Raw genomic sequence first — 27,026 nt, forward strand, 5'->3', positions numbered from 1 at the left:
GGCTACATTTTGTAACCCAGGCGCTATGTTTTCATGGCCAGGCTGATCAGTCGGGCCAGGCCACCTAGCCCATTGCCACCCCCTATGCACATTACTATGGGGAGAGAGTGAGAGAATCAAGTACACGTAAATTCACAAGATAAAGGGCAATGCCTTTTCGTTGGGAACTCTATGGCAAAAATCATGAGTTCACCAATAACCTTTATTTTTTAAATCATTTATTTCTTCCCTCATGACATAAACCCCTTTTCCAAAGATTTAAATCAACTAAAAAAATCTCTCTCTCTCTCAGTATTTTTCATTTATTAAATCTAATATAAGATAATCCACTCGAGATAAATAAAAGTATCATCCAACAAGCATTAAGGTTGACGACAAAGTTTGGGGCTGATGTTTGTGCAGGATTCCCATGCTCCATATTTCTTCATATTACAATTGAAAACTGGTGAGCATCCTTTAAATTGTCTTGTAGACATTTCTTCATATTTTGTTTTTGTCATTCTTGCTCCATTTTGTCCTGTACTCTCAGCTATCGTTCCTTCTGATTTACGGAGATTCCCCAATCCCAACTAAAAAGAAAAAAAAAAAAAAAACATAAAAGGAAATACTATTATTTCATTCATGTTCAATTTGCTGTTACAATCAATATTCAGTGTCTTCTTTTAGGCGACAACTTGAACAACTGCAAACCATCTAAGATAAAATTACAAATTTATGCGAAAGTAGAATGGAACATCAGTTTTTATCAACTAAGAAGGGAAGGGAACATCAGTATACGGCCCATTCTCTCTTGAAGCAAAAAAATTAAGTTACATGATTTTCCTATTTGAAAATACAATTACATTGGATAGATGAGAGCATGAAACAAGCAAGTAGTACAATGGAGCCCTGTTTCCTGTCCACACCCAAAAACTCCTTATAGTGGGTGTGTGAGCAAATGGTCCCCCTCCAACTCGAAATTTAAAAGTGAGAAACAAGCTGACCAGGACCAATGGAGATTGAGACTATTATGTATACTCTTTTCTTCTCTATGATGGGTCCCGGTCAATAACCTTGGCGGGACCCCCCAGGGCTTCTTTTATCCTACTGAAAACAACTCTTACAGGAATACAACTAAGAGAAGGAGAGGCTCCAATATCTTTGATCAAGCCACTAGAATCACCATTCTCAATCTTGGGTTTCTTCTCAGTGCTAATAGAAGACAGGGTCCTTGTCTTTTGGCTAGCAAACCCTACTTTCTTTAATAACCTCTTTTGCGACTTCTTACCCATTGATGACCGGCACATATTAGAGAGGCTTCTTTTCATGAACCTCATCTTAAATTGGCTCGACGAAGCCTTCTTCAATGGAGATAGGGCTCGCACTTGAGGCCGTGGGACCCTGTGCATGGCTGTTCTCCTTCCTGTCCGCCAAACTGGGGGGAGAGCCCTACCTTCGTTTCTATCATGTTCAGAGGACCCATCTTCTAAAATCTCAATTTGAACTGGGTGCCCAACTATTGCCTTTCCATTTAATCTACTCATCAATGAAACGAGGGGGACTCTCTCGCCTTGGTAGCTTGCTTGAACCTTTATATCCACCTCGACAAGCATGGGCTCCAACATATCGGTTGTTTCATAAAGCTGGTCCGGTTTAAAACCAGGTAAATTGTAATTTTCAATGCCAATATCCTCAGTGGCCTCCTCCCAAGAACGTCTGTCTGATGATGCCCTAGAAGCCCAGTCAACGCTAAATCGGGAGCCCTTGTGAATAGGTGAGGAAATCGCTTGGGAGTCCTCATCAGAAAGGCTTTCCAGTGAGGTGGAAAGGTCCCTGAATTGCTCCTCATTCTCAAATGTATCACCTCGGTCATAAGAGTAGTTTGGCTCCTTTTCATCATTAGGGGGAAACCCATGTCCCGAAGGTACAGTACCATATAATCCATCTATAGATGGCCTTAAACCATTGCAATTATCGGTTGTTTCTATAGTGGCCCTTTCATCTGGCGCATCCATGTGCTTCTTTGGTAAGTTGCGCAGGTTTCGTTTCCCTTTCCATTGCCATTTGTACTCAGTTACATCAGGAGCAACATTTGCACCATTATCAAATGGGTGGGGCATGTAAATTCCAGTGTCGTCCAGTCCCCCATCCCTCCCAGGTTGACTGACACATTTATCTTTATTACGGGATCTTGGCAAGGCATATGTGTCATGATGATCTGAGAGAAGAAGAAAAGAAAACACAAGGAATCAGTTAGTAGCAAAATCAACAGTTCTTTTTTTCTTCTACGATTCAAAAAGAAATCAGGATCCTAGTATTGTTTCTGCTCAAGTATTACCATCTAAACAAAGATTCTATAATACAGAATCAGAAGAACTCATAAACGAACCAGTACGTATAAAAGTGGGAGCATTGATATACAGCAATAGGCCTACAAGGAGGTAAAATCTTAAGATAAAAAGAGAAAAACCAAAAACACAACAAATCCACCAAGGAGAATCCCACGACCACAATTTTCATAGTCCTATATACAACATATGGTCAAACAATGCTGAATTCAAGCATTCCAGATGGAGAAATATGACTGGCTTGAACAAAAAAATGAGTAAGAGAAAATGTTACAAAAACTTGCAAGCACGAGCACACTCAAACATGAAGCCCATAACCAGAGTCAAGTGAGAAGCATGGATACATGTATATTTAGGAACAGAAATATCCACAGTTGAATATGATCTTATCAAAGCATCCATGGATTACAGGCATTATTTCCTTTTTACTTCCGAATATAAAATTCTATTCACCCAAACAATGTTATATCTATCCAAGATGGTTAAAGAGCAACCTGAAAGTACGGCGGCATCTTCATCCATGTCAGGATTCAAGTAATCTCTTACACAAGAATCAGAGTCCTGCTCATCAATCAGTCTAGAGCATGCAAGATCATCTTCCAAGGATCTCGACTGCAAATAAGTGGGCTCTACCTGCCCTTTCACCCCCCTCAATGAAATTGGCCTATCATCTCCAGCACCTTCCAAATCTTCCCCCATTTGTAGCTTTGCACTACTCTGTAATACCTGAACAAGAGGCCGCCGTCTATCCCTTCGCTTGACAAGAGATTCTTCTGCCTGAGCTCCTGATATTCTCCTTCTTTTGGAGGTGGGAGAAGATTTACTGCTGCTAACATGATTCTCGGCCAAATTGGCGTTTCGGGTTCCCCCTAGACTTGGGGAAAGAGCAGGTTTCCTCTTTTTCGAAGCAATCTTAAGTCCAAAGTCTTGTAAACCTCTCATTCGAGGCATGGCTTCAGCATTGTCATCTTCCCAGTTACGCAGATCATCCTGTTTAAACTTGTTAACAGGCAAAGAACCTTTTTCCCCCTTCCCCAAGTTATATGCTTGACGAGAATTGCCCGCTGACTCTCTTTTCGACACACCAGGAATTCTCTCTGTAAGGATTCAGACAAGGGAATTCAATCATGAGTTCTTGAGCTTTTTGTAGTCTACCAAAAAGTTAAAATATCGATCTTAACAATAACCACAATATAAACTAAAGAACTGTATTAGGCATTATGGGATTCATGGCAGGTATATATGCTACAAGTATATGTGCCCTTTAAAATAACAACCACATAGTTTGCAATTATACCAGCACTCTGCTGATTCCTTTCAAGTAGCTGCTTCTCGAGCTCAAGAGCATGAAGAATAGCATCTTCTCTTCGTGCATATTTTTCTCGTTTCTTAGCAGGCATTCCCTGAGACGATTCAGCTCTTCCAATACAATCATCAAACTCCCCACACCTAAATGCCTTGACCCTCTTAGATTTCTCCAAATTGTACCAGTCCCTGAATAGTAAAGCACTCCTCAGTTTCAATACACAAAAACCACAAAAATTGCAAAAGAACAAAGAAAGAAAAGAAACCCAAAAACCAACACTTCCAGCTCATTAGGAAAACATAGTAGCGCATTTTGTATTTGAGAAATCATACTAGCACATGTTATTCTAATACAAATCAACATTTCTATAAACGGTTTAATGCATTCTGAAAAATTGCTAAAGAACATCACATGATCTTTAAACTACCAAAAAGAGAAATTTCGGCTGAATTTGGGTAGACTAGGTATAAGGACAAATCTGTAGGTACAAGTAACAATTGGTTGATACACGGCTGAAGATAGATAGATCAGGTATAGGGATAAATCTGTCAGTTCAACTAACAAGCGATTAAAACACACATGCACATGCGCGAGCACGCACAATCTATGCAAAATGATGACATATCAGGCTATCACAATGGAAAATCCGGACAACTGGACCACCTCACAGGATCACAGGACTCAGAGTAATTAATTCCTTGAGAGAGAAGCCAGGTAAAAGTGATAGGCAGAGAACTATTGCCAGAATTGGTAGTACCAGCTGTCTAAATGCAGGGTGTGTCCCTATAGTGCAGGATCGGAAATTTCTACATGAAATTGTTTCACATATCCTGGGCCATCGCTGGAACAATGGATTGTTGATGGCTCAATGTTCTCATGCTTGGTTTCCTGAAGATGAATGTTTTTGTTGGAACTTGTGTCTCTTTGCCAACTTTTTGGGCATTTGGAAGGAATAAAAAACTACAGGATATTAATAGGTCCATGGTACTGTAGGCCCTCAATAGCAAAGACTTGAATCCAGGGAGAAGAATTAATTTGTGAATGAGAATTACCCACCAGTGCTGCAGTAATAAGCCAAAAGTTAAGAAAGCCCTGCAGGTAAAATCTGCAGTAAGAGTTTCTTTAATTTCATGGGAGCTCTAGTGAAAATCCTAAGCCATTAGAATGATTCTGGCAGGAGCTAAGGGCTCCCAAGACCTTTGTCAGGCTTATTGGTTATTGTGATTGTTCAAATGGCCCCGGTGAAAGCCCTTCAGACAGAGTCAAGAAAGGGGACGCAGATCTCAGTAGTCTTATTCCATTCTTTCTTGGGACCCTCGATGGAGGAAGGATCACTAACTTAATGTCCTAAGTTGGGCTTGCAAAGAGATAGAAAGCCCTCGAGAGTCACAATTATAGAGGAGGCCTTCAAGGGGGGAAATGGCAGACTATGTTCTATTCCATCTCAACAAAAAAAAGAAACAAGAGATCCACTGATGCATCCTCTGACTTCAGAGGGACTTCAAGGGAGTAGCTTGTAATCATATAACTCCTTCCCAAAAGCCATCCTTGTTTGTCTCAAGCCCAATAGACTAATAGAGCAAAGAAAAGAATGGGTTACTGACATTAAAACTATTGTGCTGATGATTTCTCTTATTGCGTGTGTTGCTGACTTCTAAGTTTAGTGCTTTCTTACCCTGTTCCGCCTAATGATAACAAAATAGTATGATATAAATAACATAAAAAAAATGTAAACAACAATTATTAGGATAAGTAATCCCAGATATTCATGCCACTTTCTTAATTTTTGGGTAATGTCCTCTTTATTGCATTTATGTTATCTGACATAAACTATCAATTTGTCGAATAATCACAAAGGAATAAAGGAAAGGAAAAACTACAAATTGTAAGGCCATTCTTCTATGCCACAATAGACAGCATGCAGACCCAAGAATAACGTGTATCATCATTAACTAGATTCTGCATGGAAGGACTGCCCAGTGGCACTACCCCGACAGCTCTATAACTTTCATATGTATCTTGTCAACTATGGACACATAAGGACACTTGGACATGGGCCTATACATGAAGGCACTCTGGCACTTAAGTTCATGGCATTATATTCTATGGTGTTCTTGAAGAACTATAGTTTTGACATGCAACTCAAATACAGTAGTAATAAATAATACACATACCTTCTTTGAAATCAAAACTCAAAAACAGTGGTTCAGACTTAGAAAACTTATTGGATGATGGGATCATTGAGCCTCATAAATGCATTCTCAAAGAATCAGCATATCAGTAGATGGTGAGTCCATGTTGTTTCTTAGTTATTGTATGTGTGGATATAGTCCATTGACGAAAAAGAAATAACATCATTATATGTTGCCATCAATTTAAAGTATGTGGGGAGTGCAATGGGCCACTTATAATATGCGGTAAAGACACCGAGAAATGCCAGGCCAGGTTAGATGGCAGATGCAAGCAAGTTTAAGGTAACCTAAAGAATCAGGCCACAAGTGAGCAGCAACAAGGTCCAAGCACATGCTGAAAACTATACATCTCGAAAAAGACGGAAGTTATAACTTCAATGATTAAAAAATTCTAACAGCCCAGAATGCATATTTGGACAGAACTTCAGTTAATATAGGTGCTATTAAGACTAAAGAATGGAGCCTAGGGCATGCAACAAGTGAATCCTCCAGGGAAGAGGCCACAAAATAGATGAGAGTATAAGTGAATATATTTAAATAGCAACAATAAACTCCCAATTTTAAGGGATTTGCCTTATGGAAGGGGGAACACAAGTTAGATGCAGGAAGGCAACCTGCCAAAAGTACAACCATTGTGCTGCAGAGAAATTGGCAGAGAGGGAAAATTTTCAAATTTTTTAACTCAATGAGCTCCTCAAGGAGATTTAAGGATCTTTATCCACTCTTGAACTGAAAAGAGGATAGAGGATGTGAAGGGTAACAACAATGGGCAAAACTGGAAAAGGATGAGGGGAAGAGGAAGTAATTAGCCACACATAATTTGTGGCTAAGAGGACAAGGATGCCCAGATATGATGGGGAAAGGATGCAAGGTCCCACCTATCCTAGTTTGATATAAGTACCTTTTGTGGGACATAATCCAATCCACCAGTATGCTTGTCGAAAGAAGTACTCAATCAGAAATTGCTCCTTTTGGAAAGAATTTTCCTTGCAGAAGTCTCAGATGGTCACTTTATCTTGTACCACTTACATATAGCTTGCTGACAGATCAACGAATAACTATTATAAAGAAGATCAACTTAATTATGCTTTGAACATAGACTTGCATAAAAAACTCTATTTACTTCATTTTTCACATACGTACTTTGGAATAGGGTTCTTTTCATGTATGGCAACTGTTAAGAAAACATAACATCCTATGTTTTAACTGTTCATGTGACTAAGTTATGGAAAAACCATAACACATTGCAATAGATTGGTTGAAACACATTATAACCCATTTGAATTATTAAAATGGCGACAATGATATAAATTCCAATCAGGTAAATACATTAGCAAGTCTAAACTAGAATATTCTCTGCAAATGTGAAGAGATGACAGGAACATTTGTGTCAAAATCTAATCCTAATTGAATAAGTATTAGAAAAGTCAGTCAATTCAGTTTTAAAATCCCCAGTCCCAAGATGTAGAGGATCATGGCCCCTTTACTTCATGGTTAGGCTTTACGCACAGCATCTCTAATGCCAAGGTTCATCATCAATAAGATATTCAAAATTACTTATAAAAGATATGCAATTTAGAGAAACAGAATTTCTACCCTCTATATTGAGAATAACAGAAGCCCTCTATTAACATCGATATATAAATGTACTCTAACCAAACCAAATGTGAAAGGAAAAAGTATCCACAAAGTTGACCAGGACCCATCTGCCTGAATCACATTGGAGCCATAATAACTCACTTGAAGAAACGAAAAACAAAGATAATTATGTATAAACCTAGTTAGTTAAGTAAAAACACAATGCTAAACTAACAACATCATCCACACCCATACTAATCCCGATAAAAATTATCATGTTCAAAATTAAATGATCGCCACATCAACAAAATGATTATCCATAGAAAAACAAAGATTTCTTCTTCTGATACACGATCGCACCCAAACAAATTATCTAACTGCTATCAAATTAAGTCAACCAAAACATTGTTATAAACAAACAATATTTCAATGCGAACAAGAACAACAAACCCATGGAACGAAACATATTCCAATAAAAACTAGAAGCCAAAAAAGGCAGGAAATAAAGAAGAGGACCATAACTCAACAAGGAAAATAAATTTTATACTACCAAAAGTATAGAAACTACAAAAGAAATAGAAGAATTATAGTGATCATAAATCAATAATTGAGAAAATTCTAGAAATAAGTACAACTTAAAGCTAGAAATGGACATGCAAAATAGGATAAGTACTAACACGCTTGCATCTTCTCGGCCTAAAAGTTTTACAGGGGTTCCTGATCTCGGGGACATAAGATGAGTTGCAGATAACTCATTAAGGCCGAGAATTCGGCCAGGCCACCACGACCCATTTCTCCTTCTTACCCAAACTATTGAACCAACACTCGAATTTACAGGCTTCCCGTTCGAACCATCTGCAAGACCCATTTCTCCAAAAACCCTAAAATACCTAGTTTTCCATCTCCCCAAACAGCTCAAAAACCCTAAAAACCATTGAAAGTTCCAGAACCAATCTATGATCATGCCAGCCAAGTGCTCATCCTCCACCATAGACTAGCAAAAACACGCTTTTCCGCCATAATGTGAAAAAACCACCATTTTTTTGGAACCCTGTACTAGTTTTGCAGGTATATGAGACCTCTGAAAGATTTTTCATTAGGGTTTCCATGAAAGCATGAGATCATTCCATTTCTAGGGTTTCCGACTCATGAGTGATTCATTTATGAGAAGGGAATCCTTGGAGGGAGGAGTGCACATGGCAGCGAAGGTGCTTTTATGGTTTTTAGGGTTTTTTGAGAGAGCAACAGATGAGAGAGAGAGAGAGAGAGGACGAGGCGAGGATAGAGAAAGAGGTGAAAGAGAAGGAGATGGGATTTGCAGATGGTGATGGATCCGCGAGAGAGGAGAGCCCGGTTCCCCCCCGCTGCCTTTGCTCGGGTTAAGTTAACCAAGGGTTCGTACCTAGGGTTGGGTTAAAACACACATGCTCTACAGAGTTTTGCCTTTGCCCAAAGGGTTTCTCTCTAAAGAGTTTCTTGCCAGACCTATTCTCTCTCTACAGTTTTATTGCCTAATCCATGCCCAAACTATTCTCTCTCTAGGCTTCTATTGCTTAATTTATTCTTCCCGTCTTCTTTTAAGATTGGGCTCAAGTGTATATAGCTTAAGGATCCATCCCCTGGCAATGGGCTCGGCAAGCCGGATCGGCCCAAAAATAGGGCTTGGGCCGAACCTAGCTCAGTCAGGCTACCCTTCGACAAGGCCGGCCTTGTTCGGCCCAGCCCGGCCCTCAAAAGGTCAGGATATAAAGCCCCTTTGACCTAATTAGTGGTGGGCTTGGGCCGGCCTTTTGGGACTAGGGCCAAGCGGCTCAACCCATGCTCGGCTCTCTCTCTCTTATATCTATTCTCCCTCTCTCTCCTCTTCCTCCTCAACAGTTTGGGCTTGAGAAAGTGGGCCTCTCTCTCTCCCTACAGTTTTTGCTTCTTTCTTTTTTGGTGTAGTTTATATAAGGTTGCCATCTTAAACAATCCATTTAAAGCGTGTCTTCAAATTTTACCATAACATATAATTTTGATGCAAAATATTTTTAAAATTATCTCAAAATCTATTTTCAAATCTAATTATATAATTTTGAACTCCAAAAATTATTAAAATCAAGTAGATCTATAAACATATGAAAATCTTGAAAATTGACGGTTTAGATAATGTGTTGTAAGATGTATCATTTTTAGGACTCAAAATCTTTTTTTGTTTTATTTATAGTCATACATTTCAATGTCAAGATGATCAATTAGAGGGTTTTTCAGCATTAAAACAACCTTTACCGATGGTTTTTTTAGGTACATCGGTAGTTCTACAACCCTATATAAACATTTTCTTCTTTTTTTTTTTTTTCGTGTTTTTGCTTTATTCGCTCTTGCTCCCCATTTCAGTTCTTTGGCCACATTTTCTTTTTTGAGTAATTTAATGGGGAAACCAAGTTCCTATTCGCTTTTTCAATGTAGATTAGGAGTTGGCTTTTTTAAAGTATCATTGGACTAGCCAATTTTTCTTGTTTTGGCCAATTTCTCCTATTAGATAGTTTTGTGTATCCGTCTTTGTATCGTCAATATAAGTTTTAGCACTTAGTCCTTATAATAGGCACATCTCTGCCAAGTTTAGGAACGAAATTAAAATTAATCTAGAAGATATGTATCATTGACTAATGTTTACGTGTATAGCAACTTGATTTAGTCTTATATTACTAAAATAAGTACAGATGATTATGATGATGCATTAATAATGACAATATTATTGTCTTAATAATTGATGTCTACTGCTGCTCTTCCTTAAACTCCCCTATAGTTGTTACAAATGACTTTTTAGAAATATAAATATTGTGAAAATAAAAGTGGGGACTCCAAATAGTTCCAATAAGACTTGAATGATGATGATGATAATGATACCATGGGATCATCCTTTGTGGCCTGCAAATGGCACAAACATGGCAAGTTGCAAGATTTAAAATTGTGTGGCTAGTGTCTTCTTTATTCTCTCACACAATTTGAAGAAAATTTTCAAAATCGTCTGTGTAGTCGGATAAAGCCCGGTACCCGATTTTATATCTGATGGCTTGATGTAATTGTGACTTTTGTGGACAAAGAATAAACGTCTTTAGTAGCATATTTTCCCTTAAAATTATATGCTTGGCAATTTTTCTTTTACCAATCCATATATTTGTTTTTTACCGATGATTATTTTAAAATGTAACATTATACATTTGGCTAGTTGCTTGACTTTTTAATTCTCAAGAACATAGGTGACACTACTGAGTTCAATTAGTTCCACCACCCAAAAGCATTGGATAAGAAAATCACTTTTTTTTTTCCCTCAAAAGTATTCGATAAGAAAATTACAGTTTCTTTTTCTCACCTAGCAAAAATAAAGGAAGCTTACTCTAGGTCGGCTCCACTGCTACAATGTGGTCTAGATTTTCATTCCAACCAAGACTCAGGAAACTAAGCTTATGAAAACTTGAATAATAATAAGTGCTTCATTCCCACTCCATATGGTATTCAAAGACCTTAAGTTCTACCCTCCTTGATAGTAGTCTCAAATGTTCTTACAATTGGAGCTATTCTAGTTGAACCTAAGTCCATCAAGTCTGCTCTCTATATACTAATTTCACTTAAGAGCCAATTCTACATCTTCCAAATATGAATGTTGTTAGATGTTGTTGGGTCTATAAAACTAAACTAAAGTCTAATGGCAGTCAAGAGAGACTTAAAGTTTGCTAAAGATACAATCAAGTTATTAGAGTTGACATTTTTGAAACATTAAGTCATATTATTAAGTCTTTTATTATTTGAAATGTACGTACAATAACTATTATACGTTGTTGGCCTCTCGATCAACTTGATGTGAAAATTATAGCTTTAAGCAAACTCTTCGGGTCTGGTTTGATAGTTTAAAGACCATTTGTTTTCCTTGGATTTTTATTGCAATAGAATTGATCTATCCCTATTTATTTGTAGCTTTCCTTAAGGATATGTTCTAACTCTCTATGGCGATGATAGTATTAGGATAGGTAATAACCTAGATCTTTTGGATTATTTACTTAACTCCAAATAGAATTTACAATGAGCATGTTCATATGCACGAATAAGTAAGTAAATTTACATGCAAAACACTGCAATTGCCCATATTCAATGAACTAATTAGGAAACTTCAACTAAAATGTAAGATCGTATGGCCTATCCAGGCATCAAATCAGGCATCCTATGCCCAAAAATAGAAATAAAAGGAACATTTATTGTTCCAAATTGTTTTGAAATATCTTGGATTCACATGACAAATAACAAACAAAAGTATAAGTAAAGAAAAAGATATGCTTTCAATCTCTTAAACCCTAGATAAATCTTTCCTCAAATGGAGGGCCTCAAGCTCTAAAAACTCTATATATATCTTCCCCCAATAAGGGAAATCGATTTTGGAGTACTTTTTTAATGAATTGCTAGTGGTGTATAGATAGAGCTTTCATCCATGCGAACAAAGTGCTATTAGTAATCTTAAATTTCAATAGCTAGAATCTTCTTATCCCAAGGTCTCATATATGCATTGGTCTAAACAGCCCTTGGATTTTTTTCAAGCTAAACATTGATGGTGCTTGTTTGGGTTATCCAGTAAGGGGTGGCAGTAGAGGTATAATTCGGCTTTTGTTTCTCCAATCGGTAATGATACCTATAATCCAGTGGAATTTAAAGCTTTGGAAAGAGAAATGCAATAAATTAGAGTTAAATTGCGTTAACATCGACATTGAAAGTGATTCTATGGTGTTGGTGGGTTCTATGTTTGGAATAATGCTTTGTCGATGATTTCACACACTTATTATACATAATTGTCGATCAGTTGCTTCGGGATTATGGCTGGTCCTTAAAATTCGTGCTTTGAGAAGCTAATCAAGTTGCAGACTTACTAGCCAAACATGGGGCAAGGACTTCAGAGGCTACATTATGGGGCACTCAACGTCGGGCTTTATTGCTTTAGCTTTAATTTCTGATGCAACCAACATCCCTCGTCATAGGGAGTCTCTTTGTATCGAATGTAACAATTTTTTAATTATTAATGAAAATGGGAAAGGGACCTTTTCTCCTCCCCTCCAAAAAAAGGTATACAATAAGATTATTTACCTTTGGCATAAACATGTCATATCAAACACAACCGTTGGATGTGAAATCAAGTGGCTGGAGGTGTCTCAAACATTGTTTTAATGATTGTGAGGGGTATGCTCCAGTCAGAACATGTTAAATCATTGGTTAAGTAATAGTTTAAATGTATGAAGACATCTAGAAAGGTTGCTCCACTTTGTTCGGCCTATATAATTGGTCGAAACCAGCCAAAATTAGTCAAATAATGGTTTGACCTTTTCTTTCTTTTTTTTCTTTTACTAAATTCTATTTTTACTTTGGATCACAGACCAGCCAAACCATCAATAGGTAGTCCAACCGATTAGACCACTGGTTTGATATGGTCTTGATAACTCTAGTCTCAATTTCCAAAAGGAAAATTCTTGAGGATTGTGAAACACCCCAAGATACATTTTATGAATACTAAATTTGGATAACCTTTGTGCTTAAGTATTTGACCAAGAACACCTTTTTACATAGGTAGAAAGACAAATACTCCCTCCTATGTTTGAGTTGGTAATACCAAAAACATTGATGCGGCTACCAAAATGTAGATGGGAATGCCAATTCTTCACATTTTCATCGATAAGAAATGCATGATTTTAAGCAATAGGAATGACATACTAGTATACAATATTGACTTGTATAGGGAGTGCTTGTTATTTTGAGATTTAAGGGGTTTATTTTATATGGGATGGTTTATAAAGAGACCATTTACTTTTCATACAAGGAGGTCACAACTATTCCCATTCATTAGATATCAAATTGGATGGCATGGGGTGAGTCACGAAGTCCGAGATTTTTTTTTGAACTTTATGTCTAAGCAATGACACTCTTACAACCACCTATTTTAAAATCTAAGGGACAAGAATCATCGTGACCTCCTTATACAAAAAGTAAATGGTCTCTTTATAGAAAATCCTTTTTTATAATATGCAAATGTTTTGGACACTGCATATAGCTTATTCTAGCCACTTCTATGTTTTTGTAGCCACTGCTATGAAGGAAAAGTTTATAAAGGTGGTAACCTTGCTTGTATAATCTTATATAAGGTTGTATTGATTTATACTATTTATTTTAGATAAATGGTGTAGACTTGAAAATTATCATATCTTGTTAGTATAAGTTTATATAAGGTTGCGCCCATGTCTACCTTTTGATTTATTTGAATGGTGTAGATTTAGAGTTATCATTAAAGATAGGCCAAATTTTGACATTGACTTAAAAGACACATAAAGTCCATACTTTATAAGATTACTAAAGAAATATGGGCTAGCGGGAATGGGGTTGAGGTCGTGGTGATAGCGCCACGTAAATCTCAGCTACGGGTCTAGGTTTCCATTTCCAATGACGCATTCGAAAACCACTAACTATTTTTAAAAATGGATAGTGGCCTATAGTCCCCAAGGATCTACCAAAAAAAAAAAAAAAGGGGCAGAGAATATTCTGATCGAGAGGCATACATAAACTCTATGGTTGTGAGTGCAAACTGCCCAATAAATTACATGACGAATGGAGATGGATGGATGGTTCAATAAGAGACGACTCTTGTACACCCTCACTATCATTGTCCATCCACGGAGTAGATTATGACAAGCCTTATATTACCATGTGGTTTGATGGTACACTTTCCTGCAAAGGGCGTGGTTTGTATAAGGCCGTGGTCCTAAACAATCAAAGTAAGGCACACTTTCAAATAATGTTCGAAGATATTGTTTCAATACTGAAAATCTTTGTGATGGACTGAAATTTTATTTTCATATTTGATTATAAAATTTAAAGTTTAAATAGTGTAGATCGAGCATATCTATGAACACTTGGAAATCTTGAGAATTGACGTCCGAAAATACATTACAAGATACACTATTTTTAAGACTTGAAATCCATTTTTTCGCATGTCCATGCATCTTGAGATCGAGATGATTAATTTAAAGATTTTTGGGCATTAAAACAACCTCTTTTAGTGAAATTTTCGATATGCGCTTTAATTTGATTGTTTAAGAGCTCGCCCTTATATAAACCTTTCCCTCCTGTAAAATATATAAGATGAATCGTAGATTATGAGTTAAAGTCTTTGATATCTATGTTTCCTAGGGAAATTGATCAAAATGCACCTAGGTGATGAACTATTTAATGCTTTATTATATATTTGGATTTAATTTCAAAGATCCAACCAAAATACATGATCTATATGTTCGGTGTATTTTGATGATTTTTTTTTATTTTATTTATGCGAAATTATTATCTTATGTTTGCATCCAATGGGTTTTGAATGCAAAATGAACCATGTGCGGGCTTAATTTATGGGTTCGAGAATGATTTATATCTAAATAATATTATCGTAATTATGTTTGATGAGCCAATATGTGTGTTAAATGTATAACGAATCAAATCGTATGCGGTATTACTCATGGTAAAATCTAGTGTACTTTCTACTATTTAAATTCTTTTTGATAATATGTTTTATATGGTTATGGATTCCCTAGTATATTTCACAGGGTCCATTTTTCTGGACCACCCAAAAAAGAAAATGTAATATGATAATGGTATTATTTTATTGAGTGATTTACGTACGGTCCCCAAAATTTTAGGTCAAATATGAAATGCTCCATTTATATGAGTAAATTGCAAAGAAGGTCACTTAACCCTTTTTTTTTTTCCAAAACTACCCCTCGGTCAACCCAAAATTTGATTTTTTTTTTTTTAAATGTTTTTTTAGTTTTTTCATTAGTAGGGCAGTGCTTTGAAGCTTGAGCCACTGCCCTACTAATGAAAAAAATAAAAACTAAAAAAATTCCAAATTCAGGTGACCAAGGGACAATTTTGAAAAAAATAAAAAAAGACGGGTTGGCCAACTTTGTTTGTTATTTCCACATATAAGTGGAACATTTTGTATTTTACCTAAAATTTTAGGGTCCGTACATAAATCACTTAAAATAATATGCAGACGATTAATAGTTAAGTATGGCACATATGATCTTGAGAGATCAAATTGTACATTTGATCCCACAGATAAGTCATTTGGAGTGTTTGGGGTGGGATTTGGGAGGGGAGAGGAGGTTTAGTGGTTTATGACATAAAATTTTTCAAATAATAGGAAAAGAGCACGGGCTTAATTGGTTAGCACTTAACGAATTGCAATGCTACATCCTAAGCTCAATTCTTACCTAAGGTAGAGGCTTCTCCCCACTGATTCACCATAAAAAAAAAAAACTCTCCAATAATGTTGTGACTCATCATGTGTTCAATTTCGATGTGTGAATCCTGTGACCATAGAAATTAGCATAGCAGAGGATCGATGGGATCTCTATGTTGGTCCATGTCTCTTTGCTGCACTGCTCTCTATCTTTGACTAGTACCCAACTTGTGGGTGTGGGCTCGATATCTCTAATCCAGTTGGTGATGCTTAAATGCACAACTCAGTGTACCGAGACTAGGCCAAGTACTCTCGAGTTGTGTGACAACTCGGGTTATTTAAAACAATATAAAATATAAAGTTATGATATACGATATTTTTTTAGATTGATTTCGATGTATCTGGCAAAGTTTAATGAGTGTTTTTTGTCAATCATATTTTATATATATATTTTTAAGGCTTTTAAAATAGAGAAAAGTTTATATAGAGCCGAAGCTCTAAACAATCAAATTTGAGCCTACATAAAAAATTTCACTAGAAGAGGTTGTTTTGATACCCAAATATCCTCAAATTGATCATCTCGGCATCAAGATGCATAGACATGTAAACAAAATGGATTTCAAGTTTTGGAAACAGTGTATTTTGTAATGTATTTTTGGACCGTCAATTTTCAAGATTTTCAAGTTTTCATAGATCTATCGATCAACACTATTTTTGAAACTTTAAAATTTATAAATAAAGATGGAAATATATTTTAAAGTTATCACAAAGATTTTTAGTATTGAAACCACATTTCTCGACACTACTTGAAGGTAGGCTCTAATTTGATTGTTAGAGCCTAGGCTCTATGCAAACCGCACCCTTTAAAATATCTCAAAATATATATTGGTTTTTTTAAAATCCAAGTTTTCTCTACCCTTTTAACCTTTTTTTTTATTTTTTATTCTTTTTAACTTTTTTAAAGGTGTTTTAAGTTTGAATTTATTTTTAATACATGATTTTTATTTTTAAAATTTTTTTACAATTTTTTTATATTTTTTAGGGCCTTTTGGCTATGTAACTCGTCTCGACGGTTAGCAAACATGGGAAAGGAGATGGCCGGACCATGCCCTATAGAGAGAGAGAGAGAGAACGAGCTTGTACCATGAGAAGGTTAGGTAAACCCATTGTGATTTGGCCCAATGGCCAAAAATTGATTTGTTCATGCTTGACCATCATAATTATGCCTTGTTTTTTATGCCAAAAAAGAAAGATACGAATGATACGCTGACATGTACTTTGTCATCATCTACGTAATTAGTTGTAAGGTAATGGTAAAAATGTAGGAACGTACCATGAGTCGGTGAAATTCCATGTTGGGTTCCATTGCCCTCTAACGCCATTCAATCTACTTATGGGTATAGTGATTGTTGGATGTGTGGTTATGTGCGAATTTTTGATATAATAGAACATGAATTCAGTAGAAGTATGATTATATGTGGATCATATTAAGTAAACAATATTTGTTAATACCGGAGCGAATTTGACGTGTCAGGTCAGTTGGTTGGAGCTTGACTTGCTAGGTCAGTTGGTTCGAAAAAACACATGTTACATGGGCATACAGATTAAACTATAATAGGTCATCTATTGATGAGGTCGGAATATGCCTGGATGTATGAGTGAGGGACTATATGACTCTTGTATGATGAAAGGAGTTCTTGTTCCATTAGAGGGTTTGACATATTTGCTTTCCCATGTTTGAGATTTAAAGTTGACCATTGATCTCGCACCATTGCTAGGTGGTGACTCGGTGTGGGTATAATAAGCCCGGTTGAGATAACCTCCGGTACTCTCTTTCTTGTTTGTTGCCATATTTATTTATTATGTCATTTGTTATTTTCAAGCATATTATTGAGGTTTTCTTTTATTGATAAACGAGCGGTTTTAGTGGCATCAAGTTTTAGATCCTAGATTTGATTTTTTTTATTTCTTTTCAAGTCAAATTATTGTAATAGATTACTTGTGAGTGTTCTAAGCTGGAAAAAAAAAAAAAAAAAAAGAAGAAAAAAAGAAATATATACACCGACTAGATTACATAAGTCCAACTTTCAGTGATAGCCTCATGGTCATGGGATTATCATAAGTCCAACTTTCAGTGATAACGTCACATTCAAGCATAATAATCTACTGGGAAAGAGTTATGACCATATTTTTTTTTAAAAAAAAAGAAGAAGAAAGAAGTAGATCTCAAGACGGTCATGCTAGTCCAAGCCCGGATAAAGGACGAGGGTTGTGTTAGGTAGGACAACTAGCGTAAAACTTTGCCACATCTTTTCAAGAATTCTAAATTGATGGCAGAACATGATTCGTGTATATATATATATATATATATATATATATATATATATAAGAGAACCTACAATATCTGAATTGAAGAAAGAAGTAAATGAAATAAAGACAGAAATAGGACAACTAAAAACAAGAATCAAAATATTAGAATTACAAAATGACATATCCGGCACCATAACTGATACAGATGAAATTGAATTTGATCAACTAGCAGATCTTAATCATATAGAACTAGAAACTTCAGGAACAAAAGAAGTTGAAGAAAATATATCTATAAATCTAGTAGATAAAATTATTTCACAAAAATGGTTTATATTAGTAAAAATTGTTATCCAAGAATAATATAGTTTTCAAACATTAGCTTTAGTAGATTCTGGTGCAAATTTAAATTGTATTAATAAAGGTTTAGTCCCATCCAAATATTTTGATAAAACCACTCAAATACTTAATACTGCTGATGGTAGTAGATTATTTATTTAATACAAATTATCAAATGCCATGGTATGCAATAATGGACACTGTTTTCAAACACCTTTTATTATGGTAAAAAATTTAAGTCAGGCAGTCATACTTGGAATCTCATTTCTAACATTACTTTATCCTATCACAATTAATACTACAGGGATTGAAACATCTAGAGTAGGACAAACAATTAAGTTTGAATTTTTAGAAAAACCAAAACTCAAAGAAATAAATAGAGTTAAAGATAAAATAGACAATAAGGAAAAGTTTTTATGTTCCCTTAAAATAGAAATAAAATATAAACAAGTAGAAACAGATTTGGAAAAACCCGAAAAAATAACTAAAATAAATAATCTTCGAACCCAGATAGAAACCGAAATATGCAGTGATCTTCCCAATGCATTCTGTAAAAGAAAGAAACATATAGTAGGATTACCTTATGAAAAAGGATTTAAAGAAACTAAAATTCCTACAAAGGCTAGACTGGTCCAGATGAATTCAACCTTATTAGAATTTTGTAAAAAAGAAATTGATGAATTACAAAGAAAAACCTAATCAGGACAAGTGCATCTCCTTGGAGTTGTGCTGCTTTTTATGTAAATAAAAATGCTGAAAAAGAAAGAGGAGTACCAAGGTTAATAATAAATTATAAACTCTGAATAAAGTCTTACAATGGATTAGATATCCAATACCTAATAAAAAAGACTTACTAGATAGACTTGCTACTGCTACAATCTTTTCTAAAATTGATTTAAAATCTAGTTATTGGCAAATACAAATTAAAGAAGAGGATATATATAAAACTGCATTCAATGTTCCATTTGGACAATATGAATGGAACGTAATGCCATTTGGACTAAACAATGCTCCATCAGAATTTCAAAAAAATAATGAATGAAGTATTTAATCCATATTATAAATTTATGATAGTTTACATTGATCATGTTTTAGTCTTTTCTGATACTATAGATGAACATTTTAAACATATTCATACATTTGTACATGCAATAAAAAATGCAAGCTTAATAAGATCTGCTAAAAAGATAAATCTTTTTCAAACAAAAGTAAGATTTTTAGGTCATCATATTCATTATGGAACAATCACACCAATTGAAAGATCTATTCAATTTGCTCATAAATTTCCTGATATTATTTTAGACAAAACAGAACTACAAAGATTTTTAGGATGTTTAAATTACATAGTAGACTTTTATGAGAATTTAGCAATAGATGCTAAACCTTTATATGAAAGACTAAAAAAGAATCTTCCCAAGTGGACAGATGAACATACTCAGGCTGTAAAGAAAATAAAAATTAAAGCGAAAGAATTACCTTGTTTGAATTTAGCTAATCCTTGTGCTTTCAAAATTATAGAATGTGATGCTTCTGAATTAGGCTTAGGAGGTATTTTAAAACAACGAATCCATTCTAATGAACAATTAGTACGATATACTTCGAAAGCTTGAAACTCTACTCAACAAAATTATTCGACTGTGAACAAAGAAATACTTACCATTGTTCATTGTGTTACTAAATTCCAGAGTGATATTCTTAATACTCATTTTCTTATTAGAACATATTGCAAAGCCGCCACTGATATTCTCACTAAGGATGTGCAAAACCTTGTCTCTAAGCAAATCTTTGCTCGATGGCAGGCGATCTTATCATCTTTTGATTTTTCCATTGAACACCTGAAAGGTGCGACTAATCATCTCCCTGATTTTCTTACTCATGAATTTTTGTAGGGGGCACTACTGATCAATTTGATCCACCAGCTCTGTCTTTTCCACTAACCCTATTTTATACAAATATAAATAAGAATAATAATACTTCTGCTTCTGAACAAAGGGGAAAAGCCCCTATGGAAACTTCACTGGATATCATTCCAGCAAATATTACCCAATCACCAATAAGAATGGAACCTGCTTTATCACCCAGTAATAGTCTTATTTCCTATTCCCCAAATATCAACTACCCAGTCTATTCAAGCCAAGCTCCAGCTCCAGTTTTTTAGACATCTACACCAAAGAAACCAACTTTACCAGGCAAATCTCAATATCTTGAAACCTATTTTATTGCTGATGCAATCATTGAATCTAAACATGTGACTGACAACCCAAATATTGTTGCCAAGTACCACCTGTGCAATAACCTTTGCCCATCTGTTGGTACCAAAACAAAAGAATGGTATAAAATGATTCTGTTAGAAACGGAATCCATTTCCTTAGTACATTATAATCAAAAAAATTCCAAAATAATAGCTTATTCGAAATTGCAAATAAGAAAGGTATTATCTTTTGAAGATTAGGGATCAGACCCTTCCAAAGCCAAGAGATTATATTCCCCAAATTTCTCAAATAAATATTACAGACATGCTGATTATATTGATGCCTGGCATAAAATACTGACACTCCAAAACCCATATAATTCTCACACCTGGTTCTTACAGTTTAAAATGCATACTCTATTTCCAAACTGGTTTCGTAACTGGTTTGCAACATGGGGTTCTTTAACCCAAATACTATTTGAACCTCTGCAACTCTCTCAAAACCGTTTTATTGAATTCAATGGGAGTGATCTCAATATAGATTACTATTTATATTTTATTGCTATGTATCAGATATCATGGATCGTCAAATGGAATTTTGTGATATCCCCAAATAATGCGAATAATTTTGAATATATGACATGTTTAGGCAAACAAATTGCCATCAAATGGTGGGACGTCTTTGTCTACCATAATATTGAACCAGATAATATACAGTTCAAACAAATCCCTTTAGCATATGGCTCACATTCATACTCCAACCCAAATAGTCTGGCAGAATATATTACCATGATGAAAAAGCAAAATCTCAGAGCCACCAAGGAGGAATTAGAAAAACAATTACTGAAAATATTTGAAGAAGAGGCAGAAACTGCCCAAATTCATGACGCATATGGCACATCCAACACCCCCGAAGTAGAAGTACCACTCGACACACCAGACCAATCAGGACATGGAATGTCCTAAAAACATACCCTGTATTAACTTACCAAATCCCAGATGTACATACCAAAGATTCTCCTTCATCCTTTTCGATAGCATTTCAAAAAGCAGATGAGACAAAAAGTAGATGTGACAAAAAGAAGATGTGATGTGACAAAAAGCAGATGTGACAAAAAGAAGATGTGACAAAAGGCAAGACAGATGTGACTAAAGCAAAGCAGACGTGACTAAAGCAAAGCAGACATGACTAAAGCAAGGCAGACATGACTAAAGTAAATTGATGCGATCAAAGCAAATTGATGTGACAAACGAATACCACCTGTGTCTACTGAAGCTAAAAGACAAATGGCACCTGTAAAAGATTCCATAGACACCGACGAAGTTGAGTCCACCTGTCTCAGACATCTCATCAAGTCATCTTTCAGCTATAAAGAAAGATTCCCAAATAATCCAGACCAACCACTTGGCATCCATCCATGCCCTTCTTCCTCTATAAATAGAAGGCACCACTTCATTCGAAGGCATCGGGAGAAAAACTAGAGAGCAATTCCTTCATCTCTTGAGCAAATTCTTTTCTCATCTTTCTTTCTTCTCTTCTTCTTTGTAAAATTTTCTCTCTATGTGTGATTGTAACCACTCTCTATTACCAAGTCACTGTCCACCAGAGTGGAAAGATTTCTGCAGTTATTGTTTGTGTGTTCTGTAAGTACTCTCTCTTTTCTTTCATTTGTTAGTTAGTCCAGTTTGATTTTGAGTGCTTAGAAGTTTGTTTGTAACAGTTTGCTTGTAACGGTTTGCTTCAATATGCTTATAAGTTTGAAGTTTGCTGATGTAAACAGTTGGTTAGCTTGTGTGTAACAGTTTGTTCAAATTTGTAACAGTTTGAAGCTTATAGTAACAGAGTATTTGTTATGATAATACGTGCAGTAGTTAGCATAAAGGTATATAAGACTATTTATAATCCTTGGATTACGATTGATATTACTCCTGTATCCTTCTTAATCATTTTAATTCTAGGTCTATATTTTGGCTATTTACACATGTCATATCAGGTAGATTTAGATTTGGTAGATCTTGCGGTAAGTTGGTATCAGAGCCAAACCACATAGTCTTCTTTATATAGTATCCAAAAGAGTACTACTACTAAGAGTAACACTTTAGGAGATAGAAACCTAATTAAATTCCTTCATTAGAGACAGTTGGTCCAAGAGTTGAGGCCAGAAAGCATCCATTCGAGAGACCATTAAGGCCAGGAGAGCCGCTGAGGTCAAGAAGACGTAAGAGATAGCTCAGAGCACTCATCCGCAACCTAATAATGGAGAATTTCATTAGGAATCTGTCAAATAAAGCATTACCCCAAACTAGTAATACTCTTAGGATCAAAAATAAAGAAGAGATAGTGATTGATAATATCGAAAACAAATACAAAACTGGAATATACCTAGAGTCCATATGAGTGATATTTATAAGTAAGGATAGTTTAATTTCAAAGTAGGTTATGGTATAAAAATGTAGAACAAACTTTGTCTGTAACAAGTACCCAGGAAGACTTCTAGTTATTAACTAGTAAAATTATACAGTCTCATAACAATAAAAGTTACAATTATCTTCATATAGGTTTAATACAGGTAGCCATTAAACCATTAACCAGGTTAGGACTTAATAATTCAATACTAGTATGTTTAAGAGATACTAGACATAATAAGTTTAATGATTCCCTTTTAGGCATGGTAGAATCTAGTCTATGTAGTGGTCCAGTATACTTTAATTGTTTCCCTAATTATTCTATATCATTAAAAGATCCAAATATTATTAAGGTATTAACCTCAAACCTAAAAACCCAAGGTTTTGATATGATCCCAGGATCCCAAAATATAGCTATCGTTTATAGAATCTATTACAAAGTCATGACCACATTATGTTCCAATGTTTTACAACATGACACAAGAGGAAAGACAGTATTCTTCCAAACCAATATCGAGAAATCCAATACTATCATACCAAAAACTATAGAATGGCCAGAAATTACCCTACCTGAATCATGGTCAATTTATAATGAAAACCATCAATACCAAGCCCCAATAATAAATAATATTCCCAAAAGGATTATAGAAAATCCTAATGGTAAAATAGAAATTCAATTTACCAACAATAGAGGATATAATAGTAAAGATGATTATGAAATAAAACCATCTACTAAACCTATAATAAAATTACCAAGAAGTTCTACTTCCTCTATAAACCCAAAATTAGAAAGCTTATATAGAACAAGAGAAAATATTGTCATCCCACAATATAAGTCAGTACAAAAATCTGAACCAGATTTAACTGACTCATAAATGGATTTTCAAGTCTTAACTCTTCAAGAAGAAAAAAGACTTAGTAAACAATTTATTGAACAAGATTATTTGTCTGAAGAAAATAAGGTAATAAGAACGTGGTATAGAAAACATTTTCAACCCACATTAGTAGAATTATTCCATATAAAATATAATAAGGCACGAAAAGAGAACGATATAATAAAGGATTTTTTGTATGGTTAAGAGAAATATGTACGGAAAGCAAAATTCATATTCCTAATTTTGAAGTAAATACAATACAAAGTCAATATACTATATATATATATATATATATATATAAACACCTATAGACGAAGTGGTACAATGTTTCGCCTCCATCATGGACTTGCTATGTTCATGGCGATTCATTGAAAGGACCCGCAACGGATGACACATCGCCCATTACGGGTTCGCGTGAATTTTTTATCGTCACAGACCTAACATGTCCATAGCGGTTGAAAAATACACGTTGTCTGATCTTTTCAGATGGTGATAAGCATATGGGCGAAAACAATATTCATTTTCACCCTTAGGCCTTGTGTAGTGTCCTCCTATTTTGAAAGGTCTTCACAACGCCACCATCTGTTTCAATTTAATGAAATGCACGGGTGTGATCGAACAAAACCCACGTGCTCGCTAAGCCCAAAAGCTTTAAGCCCAAATTTATTTCAGCCCATACCCCTCTCTTTCGTTGGTTCTCCTATCTACTTCAAATTTATTTCAACCGATACCCCTCTCTTTAGTTGGTTCTCTTCTCTGCCACAGATGAACCTATACTCCTTTCTTCCTCTCGCTTTCTTCTCTGTCGCAAATGCCCCTTTTCTCTAATGTTGCCAAAGGTGGCCCCAAAACCCTCTTGATCTTCTTGGCTATCAAAGACGGCACCAAAGCCCTCTTAATTTTCTTGGTTGCCACAGAAGTTGGAGCTCCGGCACAAAAAGTTCTTCGGCATCAATTCAGGTGAGTGCACTGCAAATCTTATCCTCATTTGTGTGTTTCTTTTTTTTGCTTGAATCCAACTAACAATTTATGAAGAAACTCCAACCCTAAATTAAGAATAAAACCCAATTTGTTTTCCAAAAACCAACCCAATTTTTTTGCGTAGATCCCAAAATGATATATTCCGATACCAAGTCTGAATGACTGCAAGCCCTCAGAACACTGATGAAAGTGCTTTCATTTGGCTTCACTCCTAAAGAAAGCATCTCTGAGAAGAGAGAGAGTGCTTTTCCTCCATAACCATGAAGCCCGTAAGCCCCAATCATTGCATTCCAACACACGATGCTTCTCTCTCTAACATCTTTGAATATCTGAATTGCTTCTTCTAACTTTCCACATTTGTTGTACATATCTATGAGGGCAGTGCATATGAAAGCATTTTGTTCAAACCCATTTTGAGTAATATAATCATGTATGTGCTACCCTAGTTTCAAGTCTCCTAGTTGTGCACATGCGGATAAAATGGCCAAGGTATCTTATTTGGCTCGAAATTCATTTGATAAAAGAGTTCTCTGGCTTTATGAGGTTGTTTGTTATGTGAATAACTAGATATCATTGAATTCCATGAGTATAGATTTCTTTGATTAGGGATACTGCCAAATATAAGATTTGCACTTTTGACATCCTTGCATTTGTAGTACATAGATAGTAATGCATTGATTAGATGGAGATTGAATTCCAGTCCAGTTTTGAGTACATATACATGAACCCATATGCCTCAGTTTAGAAGTTTGAGCTCACCACAAGCACTAGAAACACTCATAAGGGTAATAGGGACAGGATTTACAGGTATAAAAAGCATTTGGTCAGAGGACTCCAAGGCTTCTTTGCAAATCCATTTTGCGCACATCCAACTATAACTGTGCTCGATGAAACCACATCTCGCACAGATATGTCCTCGAACACTGACAACCCAGATTCTAAATTTCCACAGTTTATGTAAATAAAGACGGTGCCATTTTGGGCAGCTACATTTTGTGGAAAACCCGATTTGATTTCCCAGGAGTGGATTAATCTCCCAAATGCAAGTGACTCTAAACAATCACAAGAGGCAAAAGCAGCTATTAGAGTAGAGTAGCTAGGTTACATCTCTGACTAGAATTCAGCAAATCTCGAAAAAGAATCACGACAACTCTTGAAAAGCCTTTATCTGAATACCCCGCAATTATGGTGTTCCATGTGATCAAATCTCTCATCCATCTTTTCAAGAAGCAACCTTACTGATCTTATATTAGAGCATTTTGTGTACATGTCTATCAAACTGTTAATCACATTCAAATCCAAACCCAATTCTCTTCGAATCACAAATTCGTGTATAAACTGACCATGCTCCAACAATTTTGATTTTGAGCAAGCTGAAATTAGGGTCACCACAGTAACCGAATCAAGCTTGAAACCATCTGTTTCCATCTCTTCTAAAAAGCCAAACACTACTAAAACTCTTTCATTCTCTACAAAAGCATTGATCATTGAATTCCAAGAGACCAAGTCCCTAGAAACCAGTCCTTCAAAGACCTTACAAGCATATTCAATATCATTGATTTTTGAGTAAAATGAAATGAGCGAATTATAGATAGAAATATGAGCATCCCCAAACCCTCTTTTGAATCTCCAACAATAAACAGACTTTCCAATGTTTGGGTTCCCTACATCATGCCAGGCTGAAATTATGACTGATAGAGTTATTGAATCTGGCATGGCATTGGATAATACCATTTTTCTGAAATACCCAATAGAATTTTCAGACTTTTGGCAATGCAAACACCCTCAAATCATCGTATTCCAAGCTACAGTTTCTCTAAAATGCATTGATGTTGAACATTTTTATTCTAAGTTGATGTTGTTATTACTATCATTAGTACTCTATCATTAGTACTATTTTGTTCCTCTCTCTCTCTCTCTCTCTCTCTCTCTCTCTCTCTCTCTCTCTCTCAAATAGTACTCCCTTTGTTGGTTCTTCAAAAAAAAAAAACACCCTTTGTTGGACTGCATATAATACTTTTTTGTCTCCCTAAATTTAGAAATTTTGACTTCAAGAAATAGTTTCTAGGTTTTCATTGTCATAATTAGTTTCATTTGTAAGATTTTAGCTACTCTTTGTTGCTATGTATATGGTACTTTAGTATTCATTGTTGTGTTATTTTTTGCCAATTAACATTCGGTTTTATAATGTAGTGGCACAGAGCTATTGAGAGATGGTATCAGATCCAAGGACTGGGATTCTTGGCTACCTATCAAAGTATTGTCCAATCCCATTAGAG

General features: G+C 35.4%; 2 protein-coding genes across 2 annotated transcripts; both read right to left on the reverse strand.

Annotated features, from left to right (window-relative positions):
- Positions 1 to 595: 595 nt before the first annotated feature.
- On the reverse strand, positions 596 to 9,030 carry LOC18443912 (uncharacterized protein At1g51745). The gene is made up of 4 exons (XM_006854092.4): positions 8,081 to 9,030; positions 3,625 to 3,821; positions 2,822 to 3,424; positions 596 to 2,197 (listed from the first exon to the last, which is right to left on the reverse strand). The coding sequence occupies exons 1-4, from the start codon at positions 8,392 to 8,394 to the stop codon at positions 1,029 to 1,031; spliced, it is 2,283 nt and encodes a 760-aa protein (XP_006854154.3). The 5' UTR covers positions 8,395 to 9,030; the 3' UTR covers positions 596 to 1,028.
- Positions 9,031 to 25,911: 16,881 nt separating this feature from the next.
- LOC148782902 (pentatricopeptide repeat-containing protein At4g21065-like) lies at positions 25,912 to 26,481 on the reverse strand. Its single transcript, XM_088860403.1, has one exon. It carries the CDS (start codon positions 26,479 to 26,481, stop codon positions 25,912 to 25,914), a length of 570 nt encoding a protein of 189 aa, XP_088716529.1.
- Positions 26,482 to 27,026: the final 545 nt, after the last annotated feature.

The sequence above is a fragment of the Amborella trichopoda genome, chromosome 3 (genome assembly GCF_054954075.1).
Source record: "Amborella trichopoda isolate Santa Cruz 75 chromosome 3, AtrichopodaSantaCruz75HAP2 v2.0, whole genome shotgun sequence".
Taxonomy (NCBI): Eukaryota; Viridiplantae; Streptophyta; class Magnoliopsida; order Amborellales; family Amborellaceae; genus Amborella; species Amborella trichopoda.

Coding starts and splice junctions, on each gene's coding strand:
- LOC18443912 (XM_006854092.4), bottom strand. CDS start 8,394: ATGGTGGAGGATGAGCACTTGGCTGGCATGATCATAGATTGGTTCTGG. Junction 3,822..8,080: donor GGCCGAGAAGATGCAAGCGT/GTTAGTACTTAT, acceptor TTTACTATTCAG/GGACTGGTACAATTTGGAGA. Junction 2,198..2,821: donor AGATGCCGCCGTACTTTCAG/GTTGCTCTTTAA, acceptor TTCTTCTCTCAG/ATCATCATGACACATATGCC.
- LOC148782902 (XM_088860403.1), bottom strand. CDS start 26,481: ATGGTATTATCCAATGCCATGCCAGATTCAATAACTCTATCAGTCATA.